The following is a 23574-nucleotide window of genomic DNA, read 5'->3' as shown; positions in this document are numbered from 1 at the left end:
TAATTCATACAATTGATGTAATGGAACACAATCAAGCTTTGGTATCTTGAGTTGGATGTGCTAGAGTTATCCATCTCTTTGTATGTTGAGATATGTCACCCTTCTTTCATCATCACTGTAAGTTAAAACTTGTTTTTTTCTTAAACCCCCTTTGTATCTGTCATCATTTGTGGAATCTCAGTGTCTATTCATATGTCTTCCATTGGGGTTTCTGTTATCTACTTTCATTAGCTTTTTGTTTTCCTTCCATTTTATAATTTCAAGTAAAAAGTACACAAAAATCTTAAAACCCCCATCATACGAGGAAGCTGCCCCTCTCAAATGCAAAGAAAGATTGCAGTTTGATTGCAATCTTTCCAACTGTTTGAATGGTTGTCACTGCTCTTCGGGTGAACATGGTCCATTTTGAAGGAGAATTCATAGTGACAAACTTGTTTACCAACAGGAAAAAAGTGATATCAATTGAATCAATTTTGATGCAATCTACCTATAACCAAACCATGAAACTAATCATATCAACCTCCAGTCTGAAACCACATCAACCCATAGTCCCATAGATTCTCAACACTGTATCCAATAAAAAAAATGTCTGGACCACACTATTTGACATCAATGAAAATCAAAACACATGTTTGTAATAGGATGAGGTGTGTTGAACAAGGTGTATAAGGAAAAGATAAGGAATTGGTGCAAGTGGTGGAAACAGATGGTGATAGATATAGGTTAAGATAACAAGTTATGATGGACAGGAATGAAAGTTTAATATGTCACAATTGGAGTTATATTCATGAGGCAATAGAAAAAAAAGAAATGGTTAGCCTGGTTGAATGCTAAATACAAAGAAGGTTGATATGCATTGGTGGAGGGTGTGGTGAAGGAATCAATCAATTTATGATTAAACGGGTTGCACAAAGATGGAAATGAGGTAGATTTACCAACTAAGTAATTTGATGAAGAAGAATGGAATGTGTAGGTGTTACATTGTTTAGGAGTAGGATGGAATGTGGAGGAGGATAGATGGAGGGATGGAAAATGATGGAAGTGAACTTAAGTAATCAAATAATGGTATAGTGAATTTAGGGATGAACAGGGAGGATGATAGAGGTGAGGTGAGGGTGGATGGATTATTATGGGTCCAAGGATAAAATGTTAGGGTGGGATTGAATTTTTCCCCTAGCCAAGATATGAGTTGTAGATTCATTTTTTGATAATGTTGATAGCATTTCTATGAGAAGAACAATGCGAGGAAAAAAACATCAATGATAAGAAAGACATGAGGATTTAGGAATAATATATTTTGATGAAATTGGCATGGTTGGTTTAGAATTAAATATAAATTATAGAAAGGAAATGAACAAAGCGTATACAATCATTTGAAAATATGTGAAATGTTGGTGTAACCTCAATTAAATTAGAAATTACTATATATGGGAAAAATTTGTCGAGGAGCATGCTTCCAGTTTTCATTGCTCTTTGACAATCATTTTCTTTTCATTTTTATCTCAATGGTAGAACCAATAGTAAGGGGAGAAACAAAAATCAAGGCACAAGGATACTAGTTAATGTGACAGCATGGTAGAGGGATTGGGAGTCAACCAAGGTGAATGTGAGAAGTATTGGCTTAGGAATTTAAGTGGAGATATATAAGGACTAAATAAGGAATGAATGTGAGAATCATTAGCTGGGATATTTAAGTGGAGGTGTCCAAACACTATGCCACATAGTAACAACATGCCCCTATTTGATGCAAATTACTTATGATTATGTTGTGTCATCCTTACATAGGGAGCACAAGATCTAGTATGAGTATTGATAAGAAATTGAATATTACGAAGATGTCCTCAAGTTAAAATAATTAATAGTTTTGCTTGAGCAATAGTGAATAAACATATCATAAATTTTGTCAAAATATCCTTAAGTTGGTCAAAATTTTAATTTAATGATGAAGGAGGTCCTTCCATCTAGGAGTCATTCCAAAAATAAATTCTTTTGTGAATCCCTATGCACTATTTGATTCCTTTTCCAAGGATTTCTTTTATCTTGGGGATATTTTTCCACATCATAGAACCTTTGGGGAGATATTGATTGTAAAGGAGATAACTCTAATCAAAGTTTTTCATATTTATTTGCCTTGATTATAGTCGCATAATCCATATTTTCCCCTTCAGTAGGTACTTACTGAAAGTTTGAAGTTTTTTGATACCAAGACCCTCAATCCTTTTGAGGGTAAACACAATCTCCCAATTAGCTAGAGCCATCCCAAAATGTTCTTCAGTCCCTATTCAAAGAGATTTTCTCTAGATTTGTTCATTTGTTTTAGCGATAAAAGTAGAAATCTTGAAAAGGGACAAATAGTTGACAAGGATATTTGAAGAGTGGCTTTGAGAAGCATCATATTATCTTCATGATTAAGAATATTTTGTTTTCACCCTCATAATTTCTTATGGAACCTTTCAACTTTACTTACCCAAAAAGAGTTAAGAGGAATTTTAGAGATAAAAGTTAGGCCAAGGTAACAATTTATCTTTGACATAGTTCTCAATGTTGAAAATATATAATTTTCTATTATTGTAAACTATATATTTCCCTGAAGATTTGGCATAATCTTCAAGAGTGGACTTTTGATGCTTACCTTCTATGACAAAATCATTTACAAAAAGGATAGTAATATCATTGCATTATTGATAAGTATACGGGGACAAGGATCAAGTAGCTATAAAACATTTAAGAATCCTTAAATTAAGCTTACTTTGAAAGTTTCTTCCCAAAACCTCAACAATAGCAATGAAAAGGTAAGGGAACAAGGGGTCTCTATGTCTTACATTTACCATAACAGAAGTTACCTCTTGGGAATCCATTGACCAAGATGAAGAGCTTAATCATAGAGACATAAGCTTTGATTAGGTTGATAACTTTGACCTTTCAAGTCAAACTTCTATAAAAATGCAAACAAAAAAGGCCAAGAAACCTTATCATACACTTTAGATATATACAACGTCAAGGCCATTCCTAGTTTTTTGTTATATTCTATAGAGAATAATTTCATGAATTGTCAAGGTAGCATGAAATATTTTGTGACCTTTAAGAAACCCCTTTGTAGTTAGGGGATATAATATAATTGAGAACATATTTTAATCTATTGACTAGGACCTTAGAGAAGATCTTTTAGGTGGTGTTATAGAGGCTAATAGGTCTATAGTCCTACAAAGAGAAAGATTCATCCTTTTTTATGAATAAGGACTATAAAGTTGAGTCTAATTTGTTGAGAAACCTCTTACATCTAAAAAAATCTCTTACAATATAATGGTAATCGTTAGCAATAATTTCCCAAAATTCATTAAAAAATGTTAGGGGAGTCAATTGAAGCTTTGAAGGAAGCAAAGAAGAAAACAACATATATTACCTCTATCAACGAAATATAATTTTACAATTTCTTGAGATCATTTTCATTCAACATATCTATAATAACTTCCACAAATTCACTAAAACTAGACAAATCCCGGTTTGGGTTAGTTAGAGTTTCTTTGAAAAAATAAATAACATATTAAGTTATACCACCTTCACTTGTAAAGATGTTTTTCTAAAATATTTTACTATTAACTCATGTGGAAAATCCTTGGATTGATAAATGTGATTTTGGTGAATGATATGGGAAGCTAGTTAATTTAAAATATTTTGAGATAGTATAAAATTGTCATAGAAAAGTTTTTATCTTCTACCTTTTTCAAATGAAGAATAGAGAAGAAACAATCTTTAGTAATATAAACTCTTGATGCAAATATCTAATCTTAAGATAAGCATAAGAAATTATTTTTTGAACTATGAGGATATAATAAAAATATTAAATATGCCTAATTTTGTTACCTTAAGATCATTGATGTAATGCCTATTATAATAATTATCTTTTCATGATTCAAGTGTTGTTATGTAGCCATTGAAAAATTGATTTCTATATAAGAAAAAAAAACTAATATTTTGAAGGTTAGAAGGCTATAGAGGTAACGGGGGATTTTTTCAATTTTCTTTTTTTTTTACTTTTCAAAGTGTAAGGTCAAATTTTCATATAATTTAAAGCATTTAGTTCATGAATATTAGTTGAATTTGTTGTGTTTCATATCACTAGTGTCATATTGACACTATGAATCTTTATGTAGTCATCGCAAACTCTTCCCAACCAATTGTGGGAGTTCTTCTTAAATATATGCTAAGATTCAAGTAGACTATGCAATAGGGCTCATGGTTAGTTTTTGTTTGGAGACTTCACTTTCTTGCATACTCAAAATGCTTCTTCAGACAAATAAAAATATACTTTTACATTTTTTTCTATTCATTCAATGATACATGAGATGTGAAAAATAGATTTAGATTATTATATTAATTTTTCTCTAAAATCTTATATATTTCTATGAGATTATTTTCTAATCTAAGTAAGATAAATTTTTTTATGAATTATACTTACAATTTTCTATTATAAGCTTGAAATCTCACAATTTGAGCTTGACTTTTTTTAGTTTATGATATAAAAAATGATGACATTTAATAGCTATAAATATTTGAATCAGCGTGTGCATGAATGCTTAAGTCTAGAATATTTCTTATACTTTTGCATATAACCAAAAGATTATGGAAAGTTTTTGAAACACCACAAGCCCCTTGACTTGGAATAGCAAAATACATATCACTAATTACTAGACAAATAACTTAGTCGTGGTTCCATAAACCTTGGATTTGTTGATCGTATGCCTTGAGATTGATCACAATTCAAGAAGAGTGAGGTACACCTTCTATTTAACCCATTTTTTTAGAGTGTCAAACCTCTTATTAACAACTTTAAGTGCTACGACATTATTTTTTTCCTAGAGCTCCTATCTATTTTATATCTAGGATCACTATAAATGATAAATGGTCATATTCTTACTATTTTAGTAAAATAAATATATGATATGAAGTTTTTAAAACAATAAAAAATTTCTTGGTAATAACAATTACATAAATATCATTAATTTTGTCATTGATTGACTATTTTTATATAGATATCTAATATAGGATAGTAGTAACCTCTAATGATCAAACAATTGAAAATTTTACATCTCATCTACAACAAAAATTGACAAATATCTAGTAATCAAAATACATCTTAACCATTCAATTAAATGATATTTAAAATTCACAGAAAGATAACACCATTCCTTTATTCTATTATTCCATACCAGCCAAAATGAGAGAATTTGTGGCCTCGTATCATTGTATTCTCTAAGTCAGCTCATTTTGATAGGAGTAACGGACGCTCTTGCTATACACCTGGCGCACGGAACTATATTTGTCACTGAAATATATCTGTGACTGAATTTAACAGTCATTCATCACTTTGCTTGAAATCTTTTCTTCTGCGGAGGAAATTCCAGTTCAGTTCAGTTCGTTGAGTCTGCCAATGTCTAACTTAATCTTAGAGACTTTCTATCCCAGAGGACGCCTTTCACATTAGAGAGAGTCCATAAGTAATCGTTGAGGCATCACTTGCTAGAAGAACTCATTGTCATTATCATATCATTAATTTTTGGCATAAATAAAGCTTAGGTTATATCAAGAAAGTTTTGGTTATAACATAGGACAGTACAATAGTTTCAGGGTAGGAAAATTTTTTATCATTTTTTATTAATATTGATTTCTTTATGCTAGCTATTTTACAGTTGATGTTTGATTAATATTATAACTCTGTTTTTCTTTTTTCGATCAGGGCCGTTTTCCTGCTTATCTAATAAAAAACATCTAAAGAAAAGATTTTCATATCGATTATATAAAGATTTGATTTACAAATCTCTAAAAAAGAGATTACCATGTTATTGAGTAAATAGTTTTATTAAAAATAAGATAAATCACAAATGACAAAACAATTTAAACATTGAGTGCCGTTCCCAATGGATGCCATTTATTTGTGGGGGAGTGGCAGTTAACATATTTTTAAAAATTCTACACTTTTGGGTGTTTTCTTCAGTCCCATTCCACGTAAATTTTTTTTCAATTATATTGACTTTCATCAAATAATATGTTTAATCAAAAGTGGCAATGTCATAATATATAAATTCAATTGTAATTCTTACAAAAGTTAAATAAAACATTTTAAATTACAATATATGAAATATAAATACTTTTGAAATTTCAACAATTCAATTAATTGAGAACACCACAAGAGAAGTCTATAAATAATAGATGTTGTTTTATTAATATTTATAATCATATAAGATTTATTGTAAATTATGACTAGATTATATTTTTTAATATTTTTGAACTGTCAATGATTTCACTTTATTAGTATATATTAATTGTGATGATATCTATATCATTGTTGTAATTGATCACTTCCTTTGATAATAATTTACAATTCACATTATTTAATTTCAAAATCTCTTGAGAATTCTAAAAGCTTAATAGATACACCACACCATATGTACCTAGTAAGAACTCTTTTGTTCCCATTATTCTCAAAACTTAATTTTATATTCATGTTGAACTCGTTAAAGACAATTTCAATTCAATGACCTCTAGACTTGGATGCTAACAAATTGCGCATAATTGTGTGAGATGAGATCATATAGACAACTACCATGTATATTTTTTGAAGATGACAATATTTGTTCAAAGTGGCTAAGGTGGGGGTAATATAGATATCACTCATAGAGGTAGATTATTTTAGTAATGTCAAGTTTTATTTATAATAGCTTATTAATGATTCATAATGTAATTAGTAGGTTTTATCTTTTATATTCACAAGTCATCAAAAGCATAGAATATTCAATAGATTTTTTATTAGTTTTTCTAGTTCATATTAAATGCATACAATCTATACTAGCTTCAAGTTTAGGTCCCATCCATATTAAAAAAATGATGAATAATCATAGTAAAACTATACCAAACTTCAAAAACCTTATAGACATCTTAGTAGTACTTTATATGAATGCACATACAATAACTTTATACCTTGGGCTAGTATGTAAAGTTCAATAACACGATTTGTATTTTATGTGTAATTCATTATGTTATCACAAACTGCAATTTAGGACCCAAAACATCTTTGTGTTCCACATGAAAATTATTTCATAAATAATTGTGCTTGATGAATCCTATCCACATAAAGTTTCATCCCTTTAGAGGACTAAATCTCAAAACTGAACTACCATGCTTTTGCAAGGTTAATTGGTTTTTGACACAAACCATTTCATCTTCTCCTCTTAATTCGTATTCACATTATATACATAGCTGTTTTACTTTTCATATTATGTTGATTGATAAAATAGTATACAAAAACTAGTTATTTGTGTGACCTCATTTTAGATGAGGCTATATTCTTTCCAAGAATTGATATTTATAACCTTTAATTATACATTTTTCATTTATGTTTGAATAAAAGTAATGCAATATTACTTAAAGTCTCCTTAATTATATTTCGTATTTTTATTAACATAATCTAAAAATTCATCTTCCTTCAAGATTGTTTTTTGCGTAAAATCTCCTTAACACCACAATCTTGAGCCAGCCAGCAATTATTACATACATCCCAAAAGTAAATACAATTATTAATACAAAATAACCCAATGAGTCAGACTAAATTTACACCTGATGTTTCCCATTTCTCTCCTAAATAACTATTGTGCAGTTACGTGTACTTCTTTCTTAACGTTTGCGTGAAGCTATGTTCAGAAATTTTACACACGCAAGCCTTCCAGATTTATATGAAGCCTACCTGCTGTATTTATTTATTCCAAATAAAACTGAGATAAAATATTAAGATCGTGACATCACAACCAAAAACAATTGTTAATGCAGTGGGTAATACGAAGGCAGGTATGGCTGCTAGACAAAGATAACATTTTCATATATTATACTGAGATATGAAATACAAATCCCTGAAAAAGAGGTAAAAGTTCGACACAGCACCTTAGTAGTTGGCAGTAATATCTTTTCCCTCGAACACAACCGCTATAGGTTTGTATTTCTTTACTAACAGTGTGATAATATGTAGGTCTGTTGGAGTCTTTGTTCTGATCTTCATTTTCCAACTTCTCGTTTCTTTGATTGGCAACTGAGCAGCACCATTGTAAAAGTGCCAACAACAATAATAATATTGTTCCATATAATTATTTGAAGATAAGATTGTAATATCCCACAGGCAAACGTATGATTGTAATACGTCAAATATGGAAACAAATCTATCCGGGTCCCTAAAAAATCTTGTGGACTCTCCGTGCCGATCGTCAACTTGACGTCGTCTCCAGATATTCAACTTTATTTCCCCATTCGTAGACCATTTCAATAGTTTTTTTTCTCTACGCCTTTACTACTTTAAAGGAAATAAAAGCATCTAATATGCACCATATGATATTCATATGTTATATAATTGAAATTTTGATTTTCTATTGGTGAAGACTATTGTTATGAGATGATAGTATAGTGAACAAACTGCAAACAATCCTCAAAAATTTCAATTATGTAGCATCTAGTTATGAATACCATCATGCATCTTGATGATTGGATAGCCATTTTTGAAATAAGGTAGCTATTTTCAGAAAACTGAAAAACATTTTTGATGGTATATATTAACTGTTTTGTTGTTATTATTTTAAATTTTGAATAATCGTGCAATGTTGTATAATTAAATTTATACTTTGAGAGTGAGTTTTTCAAATTGAATAAATAATTTAATAACTATGAACATTTTATAACTCACATAACCAACTTAGTTGAATATTTTGAAAAAGTGGGCCTCCTATTTGAGCTGCAAATAATGAGTGAGTTGTAATAATAAAACAAAAAAGTCTCAAATAGAAAAGAATACTTGAGATTGGGAAACAATTAAGCCAAAAAACAAATAATGCAAAGCATCAAACCATAAAGCTAGTGGAGTGTGCAAGAAAGAACCAACACAATAGGAATGGTAAGAAAAATGTTGTGCAAAGTGATGTTTTTTCACTAATATTTTTGTGATAGCATTTCTAGTGATTGTTGTGTGAGCATTTCAATGTACTACTCTGTGAGGATTAGTGTTCGATTATAGATGTTGGTGTAAATAATTATTCATCTTGGATATTATTACACCTTACTTAAGTTTACTTAGGAAATGCATTACATAGTAGTTTGGGTATGAGACACTTGGGTGTTTGTGCCACATTGGGATAGTGCGTGTAGGAGAATTTCCACATTTTATGGTGTGATCTTGTTGTTACACTCCACATTCAGTGGGTGATCCACCTCATGTGGACTATTATATTGTTTCTCCTACCTAGCCACACCTATTTCCTACCTACCCTTGTTTCTTATTGAGCCACATGTCATGTTTGTGTGCTCACATATCCATATAGCCTTGCTTATATAAGAAAGCTCATATTCATTGTATGTAACAATGATTGATGATCTAGTTGATTAGTATTTTCTCTTGATAGAATACAATTTATTTCTATCATCTATTTTATCTCTCTTACTTGTGTTTTCCATTGCTTCTTGATCTTGGCAAAATCTCACATGGTATCAGAGCTGGTCCATGTCTCACATGGTATCAGAGCCATTAGAGTGGCATTGGTTTGCTAATTGAGAGAAATTTGATGCTATTTTGGGGTTGTGTATTTTGGAGTTTTCGATTGCATGTTATTATTGAAGCTTGATGGGTTAAATATGAGGTTACCATTGGATTGAGGAGGACCAAGAAAGTCAGTTTTGCCTTTTCTTTCATCTAAATCGGACTTCAGAGGCCAAATCTAGAGGCATTTGAAGTTTGACGCTGCGGCGGAAATTTTCTAGAAATTATAATTTTGCAAGCATTTTTCAAAGCACAATATCTCACTCATCCGGACAAGTTTTTTTGAGAATTTTTTTTTGTTTTGGGGTAGAATTTAGTGACCTATACAGTGGTGGAGGATTTTTTTGATTTTTGGATACATGTTTTTTGGAAATCATGAAATCTCAATATTTACAACTTTGGAGGCTTCGTTTGGGTTCATATGGACTCCTTTTCAGGTGCATATTTTTTCATCGACATTCATAATATACCATCTGTTTGTAGTGATTTTAAGTAGAAATTGTACTTTCAGTATTTGGCCATTTTTGACATATTTGGTACTTGCATTTGGCTTGGATCTCAGTTTAGATCACTAGCAGTATTTGTTGAAGTCTCTTAGATCTCATTTTGAGAAGTTGTAAATTGAAATCAGAAGTCCACTTTGCCTTGTTTTGCAAGTGGCCCATTGTATACGCACTAAGTATAAAGTGCCAAAATCACCATTTTGGGGGGATTTCTTGATTGAGTATTTTGGGGGGGTGTCTTGTGTGATTGTGCCTCTCTCTATCTTGTGTTTTTTCATTTTGGTGCTATGGGTTCTCCTAAATTTCCACTTTAACTCCTCACAATTATGCATCATAGAAAATTAAGGCATGGAGTAAACTAATGGAAAAAGGACTCATTCACTATGTAAATGAAACTATTACATCACCACCTAATCCTAAGGTTGATCCTAATGCTCAAATTAAATGGCTTACTAAGAATGCTATGGCACTTGGAACACTTAGAAAGTATGTATCAGATGACCTCATTTTTCACATTGATAAGTGTACAACAATTAAAGAGGCTTGGGATATTTTTAAGAAATTGTATGGTCAAGTTGATGAGATTAAGGGCTACAAGCTTGATAGTGAACTCACAACTTTGGATCCCAAGGATTTTGATACAATCCAAGATTATGTCACAAAAGCAACTGAGCTAAGAGCAAAGCTAAAGGATTGTGGAATTGACAAAAAGGATGCTAAATTGGTTTATAACTTGTTGGAGAAGCTTCCTTCAGATTATGTAGCCTTTGTATCTAGCTTTCACACCCATAGGTTAGCTCAAGGTTCCTCATACACTTCTCCCTCATTTGATTCATTCACGGAGATGTTGATACTTGAGCAATATAAGTTGACCACGATGGGGATTCTCAAATCTTCAAAGTCACAAGCTTTGGTGGCTAACAAAGGGAATCAAAGTAAACAAGGAAAAGGCAAGAATCAAAAGCAACCTAAGTCTAAACCACAACAAGATGGAGCACAATCTTCCTCTCCGCAACAAGGTGATTCACCATTCTCACCTAAGAGGAAATCATATAAGGACAATTTTTTTTGTGGATATTACAAGAAGTTAGGACATGATGAACATCATTGTTATAAGAAGGATATTGATGAGTTGAAGAATCTTCTTGAAAAGAATAGAATCAACCTACCTTCTAGAATGTCTACATCGGCTTCTTCTTCCAAGGATAAAGGAAAGGATCACTCTTTTGGGATAGATAAAGGAAAGGGACAAGCTCTTTGTGCTACTACAAGTCATGATTCAGGGAGATGGCTTCTAGATTCAAGGGCTTCTCATCATATGGCATCTTTGCAGTCTATGTTTTCTACATTTGAGCCTTGCCACATGCCGCTGATTTTGATGGGCAATCATACATACATAGATGTGATTGGGAAAGGATCTATTACCATTGGGGATAACTCCTTCAATGATGTGTTGTGTGTACCCCACTTGACAAATAATCTTCTTTCCATCTATCAAATTACACATGGGGCAACTAAGAAAATTGTGGATTTCACACATGATTCAGTTATCATTAGAGACTTGGAGAGTGGAGCTATCATTGCGACTGGAGTGGTTGATCATGCATCTCGGTTGTACTCTTTTTTAGATTTTGGTCCTATTGATAAGGTTGGTTTTTCCTATGTTGATGATTCAGATTTTGAGGGGAACTTTGGGCATTTGAACTTGGGGATTCTCACATGTGACCCTATTCTTGAGCCTTGCATTTCATCTCCTTCTATTGATATCACACCACCTATTGCCCCTGATGATGTAGCTAGTGAGACAGTTTTGCCTTCTTATGATTCAGTGCAGCAGGATATTTCATGTCTTCCAGCTTCAGTTGATTGGAATGCCTACTTGACAGAAATTGCAGGTTTTTTTGTGGACTCCTACATTGCAAAATTGGGAGACACCATTCATGACATCCATCTTCTCTTTGATGAATATGATCCTTCTTTTATTGTTGTGAGGGATAACTCTGACCCTCTTGTGCATTCTCTACATGATCAATCTATAGAGGTTGACATGATTGTGGATATTTTTGTACAACACTTGGAGGAGGTCTCTTTATCTTTTGAGGAGACATATGAGTCTTTGGATATTCTTCTACATTCATCTCCACTAGATCTTGGAGTGCCTTTTTCAGCAGTGTGGCACAGTTTACCACCTTTGGAGGGGGTACCTTTCAACATCAACATGGGGACACTTGAGTAGTTTTCAAAGATTCCTTTCATCATGAGTATTTTTGCTTCATCTTCCCTTCATGGTTGGGGAGACTTCATGGATACACCTTTGGTTTTGTTTCTTTCTAAGGGTAGGAATGTTGTTCGACGTTCATGGAGTAGTTTCTTCATTCATCTTCAAACTTCTATCATTGGTGCAGATTCCAGATTGAGGGGGGACTTCCTAGTCTCTCTTCTTCTTCTCTCATATGGGGGGGACTTTTTCCTCACATGGGGTTTTGTCCTTCACATACTTCTATGAGAGTTCTTTGTATCTAGTTTTCATCTCTCTTTTGGGGGAGGGTTTTTTCCCATTGGGTTTTTCTCTCTTTCCCCGATTTGTGAGAGATTTTCCTTGCATTGGTTTTCATGCATTTGCATTTGTACATGGGTACCTAACATGGCATCATAGCCGAGACCCATCTTGTGTTGCTTAGTTGCATTGTAGACTTAAGTGCATTCCCCTAAGTTGCACTTAAGGGGGGGTGTTGGTGTAAATAATTATTCATCTTGGATATTATTACACCTTACTTAAGTTTACTTAGGAAATGCATTACACAGTAGTTTGGGTATGAGACACTTGGGTGTTTGTGCCACATTGGGATAGTGTGTGTAGGAGAATTTCCACCTTTTATGGTGTGATCTTGTTGTTACACTCCACATTCAGTAGGTGATCCACCTCATGTGGACTATTATATTGTTTCTCCTACCTACCCACACCTATTTCCTACCTGCCCTTATTTCTTATTGAGCCACATGTCATGTTTGTGTGCTCACATATCCATAGAGCCTTCCCTATATAAGAAAGCTCATATTCATTGTATGTAACAACGATTGATGATCTAGTTGATCGGTATTTTCATATTGATGAGAATACAATTTGTTCTTGTCATTCTTTTGTCTCTATTTTAATACTTTTCATTCTGCCCTTGATCTTGGCAAAATCTCACAATAGAAAACTAATTGGATATAATGAAATTGATTGATCACATCATTAGGAGAAGATGATGTATTGTATTATATGTTCATATATAAGAGAAATCGATGCTTAAAATGGTCATAGAGTTTAAATCATGATATTTTGCCAATCAAAACTACAACAGTTAAATATTTATGAATTTAACATTCATAATTGTTACTTTTTCATTGTTATGAACTTGCAATGGATAGATATTTAGGTGTGGAGGTTTATTTGAAGTCCATGCTAACTGGGACCTTCATTCATGTCTCATTAATTCAATAACAATAGAGGTTTATATGCATGTTCCTGAGAGTTTCTAAAGCCATATTATGCACATGTCGTGATCATGGCATCCTACAACTGAAAGGAAGCTAAGAAATTGGGAATTCATAATAACGTGTATTTTTTTTTAATATCTAAAACATTTGCATTGAAGTGATAAGGGAAAAGAGTGCAACATGTTATCTTTTTCGAGTGATAAGGATTGCATTTTCTTGCATATTTCAATGGAGATTCCAATAGATGAATTCTTTTATTCAATTTTCATACTTGAAGAATGAAAAAACAATTGCAAATAATGAATAAAAATTTATGAAAAACAATAAGTGGAAAAGAAAAGACAACTATGGATTTCAATCAAATAATTTAGATAAATCATCTAAATTTTTTTTGAGTAATTTGAATAAATGATTTGGACCAAAAGAAATTAATGCAAAATTCTCTCTAAAACATCAATTGTTTAGGTCCAAAAGAGAATATAGAATTCCAATGTCTAATCCAATGTGTAATTTGAGACCTCTCATTAGGCAACTAGCGGAAGTTAAGGCTTCAGTAGATGACAAATATGTTAAAGATATCTCAATGAATGGTTTTCCATCAAAATATAATAATGTTATTTTTACACCCAATGAAATAACTTCACAACCTTTAGAAGATATGGTTTTAGCCCTTCTAGCACTAAATTATGGTCCTCAAGAGGAGAAAACACTAAATTCATAGAGCAATGATAAATGTTTAGGTAACAACAAAATAGTAAATGAATGATTTTACTATAAGAAAAAGTGTTACACACTATAGTTTTGTATAATTCGAGCCAATGATCTTCTTACATGAAATATCAAAGATCAACTAGATGAATGTAACTTAGCTTGCATTGAGTATGAGGATTCATTGAATAATGAAACTTGTATGAATGATTAATTTTATCGCTCTAACCAAAAAATTTTACTTTGAGCTTCCACACGTTGAGGTTGGTGGCACTAAAGGATAGAGGAATTTCCATCATTCTAAGCTAGCTTCTTGCTTTGAGATGGTACTTTGCATGAGAAGCATTTTTTGGCTTTTCTTCCTTGCTTTTCTTTTCCTCTTTTTTATGCTGATAACTTTTTAAGAATACATGTAGTCTAGAGTTTTATTTTTGGCGACAAGTAAGGGATTTTATGTACAAATTAGTATGGATGGTTACCGAGGAGTTCACGAGATTGTGATTGATAATTATCATCATTACAAGAGTCAAAGACAAAATGAAGGAGCCTTATGTGTGAGGAGATTAATATGGATTATTGTTGAGAATAATTTGGTGTTTTTCAATTAAGAGTTAAACACAAAGAGCTTAAGAATTCATCTCAAATCTATGCCTTTATGAGGGTCAAATTTTTGGGTCATGACACAACTTAATGGAATTCTACCTAATTGAATATTTGTTTCTTCAAGAATTTTTTTTCTAAAAAATGTACATTCATATTATGTAATTAGCAAGTTTTTTTATGTAAGCCTTAAGGGTGGTCCATTGGTACCTTTTTAGGGGCAATGTAATAAGGGGGTCAACACTAGCGTAACTATTACACTGGTTACTTAACTTTTTATTGTGTAATATTACTCCTAGTATTTATTACTCTCATAAATGTTCTTTGTTTCACCTAAATTAATAAATTGAAACATTTTCTTTGCTTTCCTTCAATACTCTCCAACTGTTGTCATTTGCTAATGTTAAGTCCATATCCCATTTCCTAGGTCTTGATACTCTACCACCACATTCTCTACTTCTTGATTGACATGATTAGGGAGCCCAACAACCTAGTTCCTACAAAAGGGGTCCAAATTGAATTATGTGTGAGTTTAAGTTGAATCCATCATTTGGGATCTAATCTAATATTTTCATTTCACCACTAGATGTTGATCTAAACTCATAAATACCTTATAAGCCCTGTATAATGAAAAAAAAAATCATTCTTAAGCTAGATAAGAAACTCCAAGAGCAAGTATTCATCAGTTCTAGAGAAAATCTAAGTATAAGGATGAACAAGCTACAACAATGTATCTTTAATTATGATTTAATGATGGATTATTGGACTAGTCTAAAAAGCATTGCATCATCACCTTTCTGTATTCTCCATGAGAGGGTTTCATACCTAAGGTGTAATCATTTCATTTCATCATTTCAATTATTACAAGAACTCTTTTTACATTATTATTATTGTGAATGGGGCAACACTAATGTGTGGTGTGAATTGGACAAACCCCTATACAACACAACTACTTTTCATAGTTGTTGTGTGTACATGTTTAGATCTAATAAAAAAGGAGGTTACATGAGTAAAAAGAAAACTAAGAAAGATAATACCATATTTCAAATAGGGAAAAACCTCTACATTAAGTTTCTATGTTCCCATGTTTGGCACTTTTTATATTTTTTTTTGGAGAGAAATATCTAGAGAGTCTTATGAACTAGAATCTTTAACCTTCTATTGACGAAGAATCCCTCATACTAGGAAATCCCACTCTTTGGCTCAACATATTCAACTTTATATTGTAGCTACTAGCTCCTTGTTCATTCTCATTCACAAATTTGGCTTACTATGTTTATTTTTAGTTTTAAATGTATTTTATTGTTTATTATGAAAGTCATAATTTGTTTATAATTTAAACTAGTCTATTTATATACTTTGTAATACCAAATCCATTGTAAAAAATGAATCATAAACCACAAGTGTTCATCTCTCCTATTAGGACTATATATAAACCTACTTATGATTCTAATGATATGCCATGGGGATTTGAGATATTAATTTGTATACATAGGCTAGGACCTCATTTTCTAAATGTCACTTAAAAAAGGGTTGTACCATATAGGGGCATTCCCCAAGTCAAATTATGTTAGTGTGCTCATTTCCATAATTCTAATGATGTCATCCGATGTGTACCCTCACAAGAACATATGCTAAAGAAATGATAAAATATTATAATTAAAGTTTTTGACCTATTCATGGAATCTAACACAAGGTTTTATGTGATTCTGATAAAGTCAAACAACATATTAATGCATTCTTACAATATGATATTACTTAGCATACTTGATCATGATTGTTGTTATAGAATTGAATGCTTAAATACTTTATTGCTTTCTAGAATCATAGTGAAATAAGAAAAGGAGTTGCATTTATATGAAAGTTACACCCTTCCAAATTAACTCACATAAATTCCATAGCAAACTTCTATCCCCTCAAAACTTCAATCCATTTTGTTGGGACAATGGAACTAGGCATCCTTGTATTTGCAAAATGTGCAAGCAAAAAGGTTATAATAAAGTAATAAACCAATTATTCCAAAACAAACTTTAAATTAGGAAAATTCATTCATAAATCAAGCACATATGCCAAAATGAATTTTACACCTAGTGTGATATTGTTAAAGTCAACAATTTACGACACTACAAATATATAGTCTTTATAACCTCACATATGCAACAAACTCCTTGGTGTATAAATTTTTAGAGGATATTCTCTTCTTTCTTATCCATATATTATTAAATGAAATTATATTTGATGGTTGTAGAAGTATATTTATTATTACTTTAAAAGAGATGAGGTATAGAATCTTCGTGTGTCTTCTATGTCACCTTAGATAAGAACAATATTTTTTACATATAAGGGTGAATTTCAAACATATTATAGCTAATGTGGAATAAAAAAACTGCTACTCAAATTAGGGAAGAGTTGTATTTTAAACTTTTACTATTCATACATGTGTGAACACTTGTACTTGAAGTCAAATAAGGGAGTAAACTGGTCTTGAAATTAGATAAAAAATTGAAAGGGCCTTACAAATTTTTCCATCTTCTACTTCTTTCGAATTGAAAGACGAAAAGAGAAACTTTTCTAAAAACATAGAGTCTCCTAGATAGGCTCAATACTAAGAAATACATAAGGTAGTACTTATCCAAATAAGAGAATATGATACAAATATTAAATATGTCTAATTTTGTGATGTCATGATCATTTAAATTTGAACAATTGATACAATGCCAATATTTAATATTATTCTTATCATTCAAGAGTTATTATGTAGCCATTATAAGATTGATTTCCATATAATAATAATAAATTAATATTTTATGAGATGTACACCTATAGAAATGAATGCATTTCTTTGAATTTTGTTTTGGTCATTTTAAAACTCTAAGCTCAAATTTTCCTTCATTTTCAAACATTTAGTAAATGAATAATTGATGAAATTTTTATGTGTTCCATATCATTGATGTCTTGTTCATGCTAAGCTAACCTATGTAATTAATTTAAACACTTCAAAAATCAATTATTCAATGGATGTGGTGTAAAATATGGACTTTTTTTTCTAATTATTTAGTCATGTTTTCCTCTAAAATATAATAATTTTTTTTATTATAATTTTCTAATCTAAGAATAACAAGGTTAGTATTAGGAATCACAAATGAAATTTTCTATGACAAGGTTGAGATCTAGTCTTTCAAGTTGATTTTTTCTAGTTTATGAAATCAATGGTGACATTTCATATCTATAAAAATTTGAATTAGCCTGTGCATGTATAACTAAATCTATAACATTGATCATATTTTTGCATCTAACCACTTGATCATTAGAATTTTTTTAAAACACATGAGCCCCTTGATTGGGAATAGTAATATACATATAATTGAATCATCCTTCCATAGTTAACATATGCTTACATAGACCTTAGAGTTTGTTATCTTATTCCACAAGATTGATTACCATTGAAGAGGAGTGAGGTACACCTTATACTTAACCAAAATCTTTAAGAGTGTCAAAATATTTATTAATAAAACTATGTCACGTTTCAGGCTAACTTATCAACACAAGTAAATTTAAGTAATTCTAACTAAAAATTAATTTTAGTCAAACATATGGTCTATATAGATTCATTATAGCTAAGTTATATATGGGCCACAAATTTTCCAATTGGAAGTGTCTACTAAATGTATATTTAATACTACTTTTGGTCTAACTACAAAAAAAAAAAAAAAAACTTGATGTTTCAACAACTCCTACTCTTATGTAAAAATACCCTTTTATAGATCTATAAGTGAATTTTCCAAAATATATATCTTTTAATATTCTAGTTAGTTTTTATATTTTAAATTGATTTTCTATTAAAAGCAAGTCATCAGCACTAAAATACAAGGTTGATTATCTTGTCAAGGGAAAATACAAAAATTTATTAAAAAAAAATAAAAAAAATATGATGCAGTAGAGAAAAGAATCTTCCTCAAGATGATATAATTCTATTCTAATTTGGATAAATAATTAAGAAAAAAAGGTGGTGGGAATTGGAAAGAGTTATATTTCAGCACACGCAACTTTTCAAATTTATTGAAAAATATATATTTATAAAAAATAGTTAAAAATATATCCATGCCCTAAAGTTTTAATTTATAAATATAAAAAAGAGAAAATCAAGAAAAAATGTAAAAATTACTAAATAAAGTGTGGTGGCTTCTGTAACTTCAATTTCAACATTTTTTCAGCAGCTAAATTATAGTGTTTACTTTATAAAAAACTATATTCAAATAATTTTAAATTTTTTTATTAAAATTACAAACATAAAATAGACATAAGAATATAAATTTTATTAGTTTACATCATTTAAAAATTCAAAACATATATTTCACTTTCTATTGATTTAATTTAAAAATTTGAATCAGCATTGACCATTTCCTTTATAAAAGTGTGACACAACTTTGTACTTTTACCCAACATTGAGTTCTAGAACACTATCTTTATCCTTCAAGACTTAACATTGAGTTCTAGAACACTATCTTTTTCCTTCAAGACTTATCTATTTTATGCATATGAGAAACTAAATTGCTGACGATTATATTCCTAATATTTTTGTATAACAAATTCATTATCTAAGATTTATAAAATTATAAACATTTTCTTTATGTTCTCAATTATAGAAATATCCTTCACTTGTTCATTGCACGAATATTTATCTAAAGATATATAAAGTAGGGCAGCACTAATTCAATTATATATTATTGAAAATGTTTAATATAAATATGTAAATAACACCCTTACCTTGTTTCATTATTTCATGCAAACCAAAATGAGATAGTTTCTAGTTTCCTATCATTGCATACTCTAAGACAACACATTTTGATGAATAACATATATTCATTCTACATGTGTGGCACATAAACTATTTGTCATTGAATGCAACAATGTATGTAACAAAGACATCCTCACACAAGGAATGATTTAGATATTATAGAAAGTTTAGAACAATTCATAAGTAATCAACGAGGTGTTTCTCTCTAGAACAACTTTCTATAATCATAATAAATAAGTATTTTGTGTTGGAGAAACTTAAATGTCTGTTTTGTGATATTTTTAGTATGCAAATGTGTTGTATTTTATAGTCCCAATAAAATTTTGCTTAAACTATATGATAGCACAACACTACCACAAAGTAAACAACAACAACAATTATTTACGTAATTGACTATGTGTGGGCTAAAGAAAATATTTTCATACCCAACTATATTAAGATATGGTTTACAAATCTTTGACTAATTTTGCTACAAATAGTTCATGCTAAGATAAGCATATCAAGATACTTTTTCAACATAGGGTGTACTAATACTATTAAATATTTCCAGTTTGATGACCATAGGACAATATATGTAATGTCAACATTTTTATATCTTTCTCATGATTTAAGACCTATAATGGAGCTGTTGTAAAGTTGATTTCGAAACAAGAATAACAAATTAATATCCTAAAGATTGGAAATCTATAGAATTGAAGAAAATTCTAAATTTCTTTATTTTCCTTAGTTTACAAATTCTCAGTTCAATTATTTTATTTTAAAGCATTTAGTTCATTAATATTTTATGAATTTGTTGCATATTTTATATCACTAGTGTCTTGTTCATGCTAAGAAATATTATGAAATCAACGTAAACACTTTCAAATCAAATGTGAGAACAAGTCTTTAATCTATGCTAAGAGTCAAGTGGTTGTAGTAGCCCTCATGGTTGTTATTTTCTTTGGAGATAGCATCCTATTGAACATTGGTAGTTATTTCTTGAATCAAGTTAAAAAAAAAAAAAATTAAATATAATTTTTTAGTCAATGAATTCTATGTAAAATGTGCAAAATAGGTTTAGATTATTTAATTATTTTTTATCTAGAATTTTAAATATCTATTAATGATTATTTAATAATTTGAATATAATAGAATTTGCTTTTAATAAATAAAATTGCAATTTGTATTGTAAGATTGAAATTGGATTATTGTGAAATCAATGATAAAACTTTATAACTATAATGTATTTAGTTAACTTGTACATGTCGATTATATCAAGAACGTTAATTATATTTGTGCATATAACCGCTTGATTATCGAAAAGTTTATTAAACACCACAGGCCTATTCATTTGAAATAGAGACATTTACCGTACAAAATATTATCCCATGAAATCGATTTCCTTTCGAGACGAGTTAGATACAAAATATTATACCTAAGTTTATGAATGTGTCAAAAGACTTATCAACAACTCCATGTGCTACATCAATTTCTTTAGCAATAGTAGATTGTATTTTGTGTGGGACAAGCTTTGCCATTTCCTCTGCCAAAACTACGTTTGTTTATTGTTTAGCGATCTGTTATGAGTGTTTTAAACATAATGCTTGTTTCAGGCAAGGTCTGATATTTTCAGTAAGCACGCACTCCATTTTATAATCCCAATAAAACTTTTCTTAACCTATATGACAGCACAACACTAGCTTGAATGGAACGACAGAAATAATTGCTCACACAATTGGTAATACAAAAACAGGTAGTGGTTGCTGGATAAAGAAAATAATTTCATAATGACTATATACAGGTATTGTTTATTGTTTACAAATCTCTGAATAGAGATTAAGAGGTTATATGGTAAACAATTATATTTAAGAGAAGATAAGTCACAGATGATCATCAATTCAAACATTTAGCACCGTTCCCCATAGATGCCATTTATTTGTGCGGCACTAGGAAATAACATATAATTTAAAAGTCTACAGTAATATCTCTACCTGGAACACAGTCGCTTTTGGATGTTTTCTTGAGTCCCACTACACTGGCATATATGGTAGAATCTAATTTCTTTACAGCCTGTTGGGTGATGTTAAAAGCAGTCGCCACACTTCTCAATGGAAGCTTCAATATTGACACGCTGCTTGTCTGCCAAGATAAATAGCAAAGGATTATGATAGTACTGAAATTGGGATATTTGGCATATTGCCATGTAAATATATGTATTGACCTTACCACAACACCAGGATTTTGACTGTTGAGAGCAGAGATATAGTTAGCTTCTTCACTTCCAACATTAAGCTCAAAGTGCAATGTTCCCCTCGGAAATATGGTGACATCTCCAGGATGCAGAATATCGATGAAAGCTTGACCTAATTTAATAAAAGAGGTATGTAATGATTCCGGGAAAACAAAAAATTGGGTCATGAATGAAGCAAGGCAGAAGTCTGTTTTACCTTGAGTGTCAACAAAGCCAACTTGAAGTGGCCCTCCTGAGATAAGAGTAAGCATTTCCGAGGCTCGTGGATGGGTATGCGGCAAATTCGCCCCACACGGAACCATCTTGAACCTCACATATTCGAGGCCCTGTGATCTGCAATGCCACACTCTGTCACTGAAACTGCAAAACGAATAGAATTTGAAATAACAATAATAATAATTATAATAATTCAATCTTACGCAGCAGCAGGAAACTTGGCTACTGAAGTGGCAGCACGTACTCCTCCGGAATCGACACTAACATCTCCATTAGTGAAAACGTCGCGAAGAATGAAGGTTTTTAGTCCTGTAGCGAAGTCTGTAAGAGGATCAGGGTCTGCTCCATAAACACCTGCAGACATTATGCTAAGAACAACTGCAATGACGAGTAACTTCATCCTGAATATTATGATCTCCATCTCTGCAAGCTGCCTCCGCTTTTTCTTTCTCAATGTTAAGGCTTGAATGATGAATCCATCTTTGCTGGTGTATTTGTAGGTGTCATATTGGAGGCCTTTTAATTATTTAATGTTGCATTTGATGTTATGTTTTGTCCGGAAGTCTTTAGAAGCGTAACCTCAAGAAGATGCCTCGTATACAGCTTAAAATTTGTTAGGACAGTTATACCTATATTTAAAAGAAAAAAAAAACACAACTTACACATATTTTTCTAAGACTTCAAACTTTTTTTTAATTAGAATTTGTTTTTTATAATTTAAAAAAAAAAAAAAAGATTGGCATTCACAAAACTTAAATTACTTTCTAAATGAAATAAACTTTTATAAGCAATAAAATTTATTCTTAATTAAATAAACTTTCATAAAAAATAGAATTCTTTCTTAATGAAATTAATGTTCATTAAATTCAAATATAACATTCAATGAGGAAATTTTTTCATAAGATCATAAAATTATTTTTAATTGTATTCAATTCACAAATGAATTAATTAATGAAAATTGAAAAGGTCAAAATAGAAAAATAAAGTTGTAACCCTTATAAAAATCAAATAAGACATCTAAGACTACAACATATATAGTAAAGATGTTTCTACAAATTTAACAAATTATTTTACTTAAAACTACACATAATGTGCATGAGTAGTGGATGATGTTTCTATTACCATCTACAAGCATATAGGAATTATTGTAAATTACAAGTCTTATATTTTATTTTATTTTTTTGAATTCATACAACAATATTTCATTTTTTTTCACTGTGGCTGAGGGTAGTACAAAGATTTTTCTAGGAGGTAGATCTTTTACTACTATCATTTTTATTCCTCAGATATTATCAAAGGTGTACACAAAAATATTTAGTAGCTTCATGCTTAGTTTCCATAAGTCATCAAATGCAAAAGTATTTAATATCTTTCTGACTAGTTTCTATACCTTATCAAATGAATCAATCTTTAGTAGTTTTAATTTTAGTTTCCATCACTATTCAACACAGATAAATGATCATAG

The 23574-nt window shown here is 30.7% G+C and overlaps 1 protein-coding gene across 1 annotated transcript; it reads right to left on the bottom strand.

The window, feature by feature from the left end:
* Nucleotides 1–21429: 21429 nt before the first annotated feature.
* Nucleotides 21430–22561, bottom strand: LOC131078776 (germin-like protein subfamily 1 member 16). Its single transcript, XM_058016540.2, has 4 exons — nucleotides 22313–22561; nucleotides 22090–22226; nucleotides 21869–22005; nucleotides 21430–21781 (listed from the first exon to the last, which is right to left on the bottom strand). The coding sequence occupies exons 1-4, from the start codon at nucleotides 22528–22530 to the stop codon at nucleotides 21608–21610; spliced, it is 666 nt and encodes a 221-aa protein (XP_057872523.2). The 5' UTR covers nucleotides 22531–22561; the 3' UTR covers nucleotides 21430–21607.
* Between the last annotated feature and the right edge of the window lie 1013 nt (nucleotides 22562–23574).

Source organism: Cryptomeria japonica, chromosome 7 (genome assembly GCF_030272615.1).
Source record: "Cryptomeria japonica chromosome 7, Sugi_1.0, whole genome shotgun sequence".
In the NCBI taxonomy this organism is placed as follows: Eukaryota; Viridiplantae; Streptophyta; class Pinopsida; order Cupressales; family Cupressaceae; genus Cryptomeria; species Cryptomeria japonica.
The sequence above is the reverse complement of the archived record's forward strand: the minus strand, read 5'-3'. Positions and strand labels throughout refer to the sequence as shown.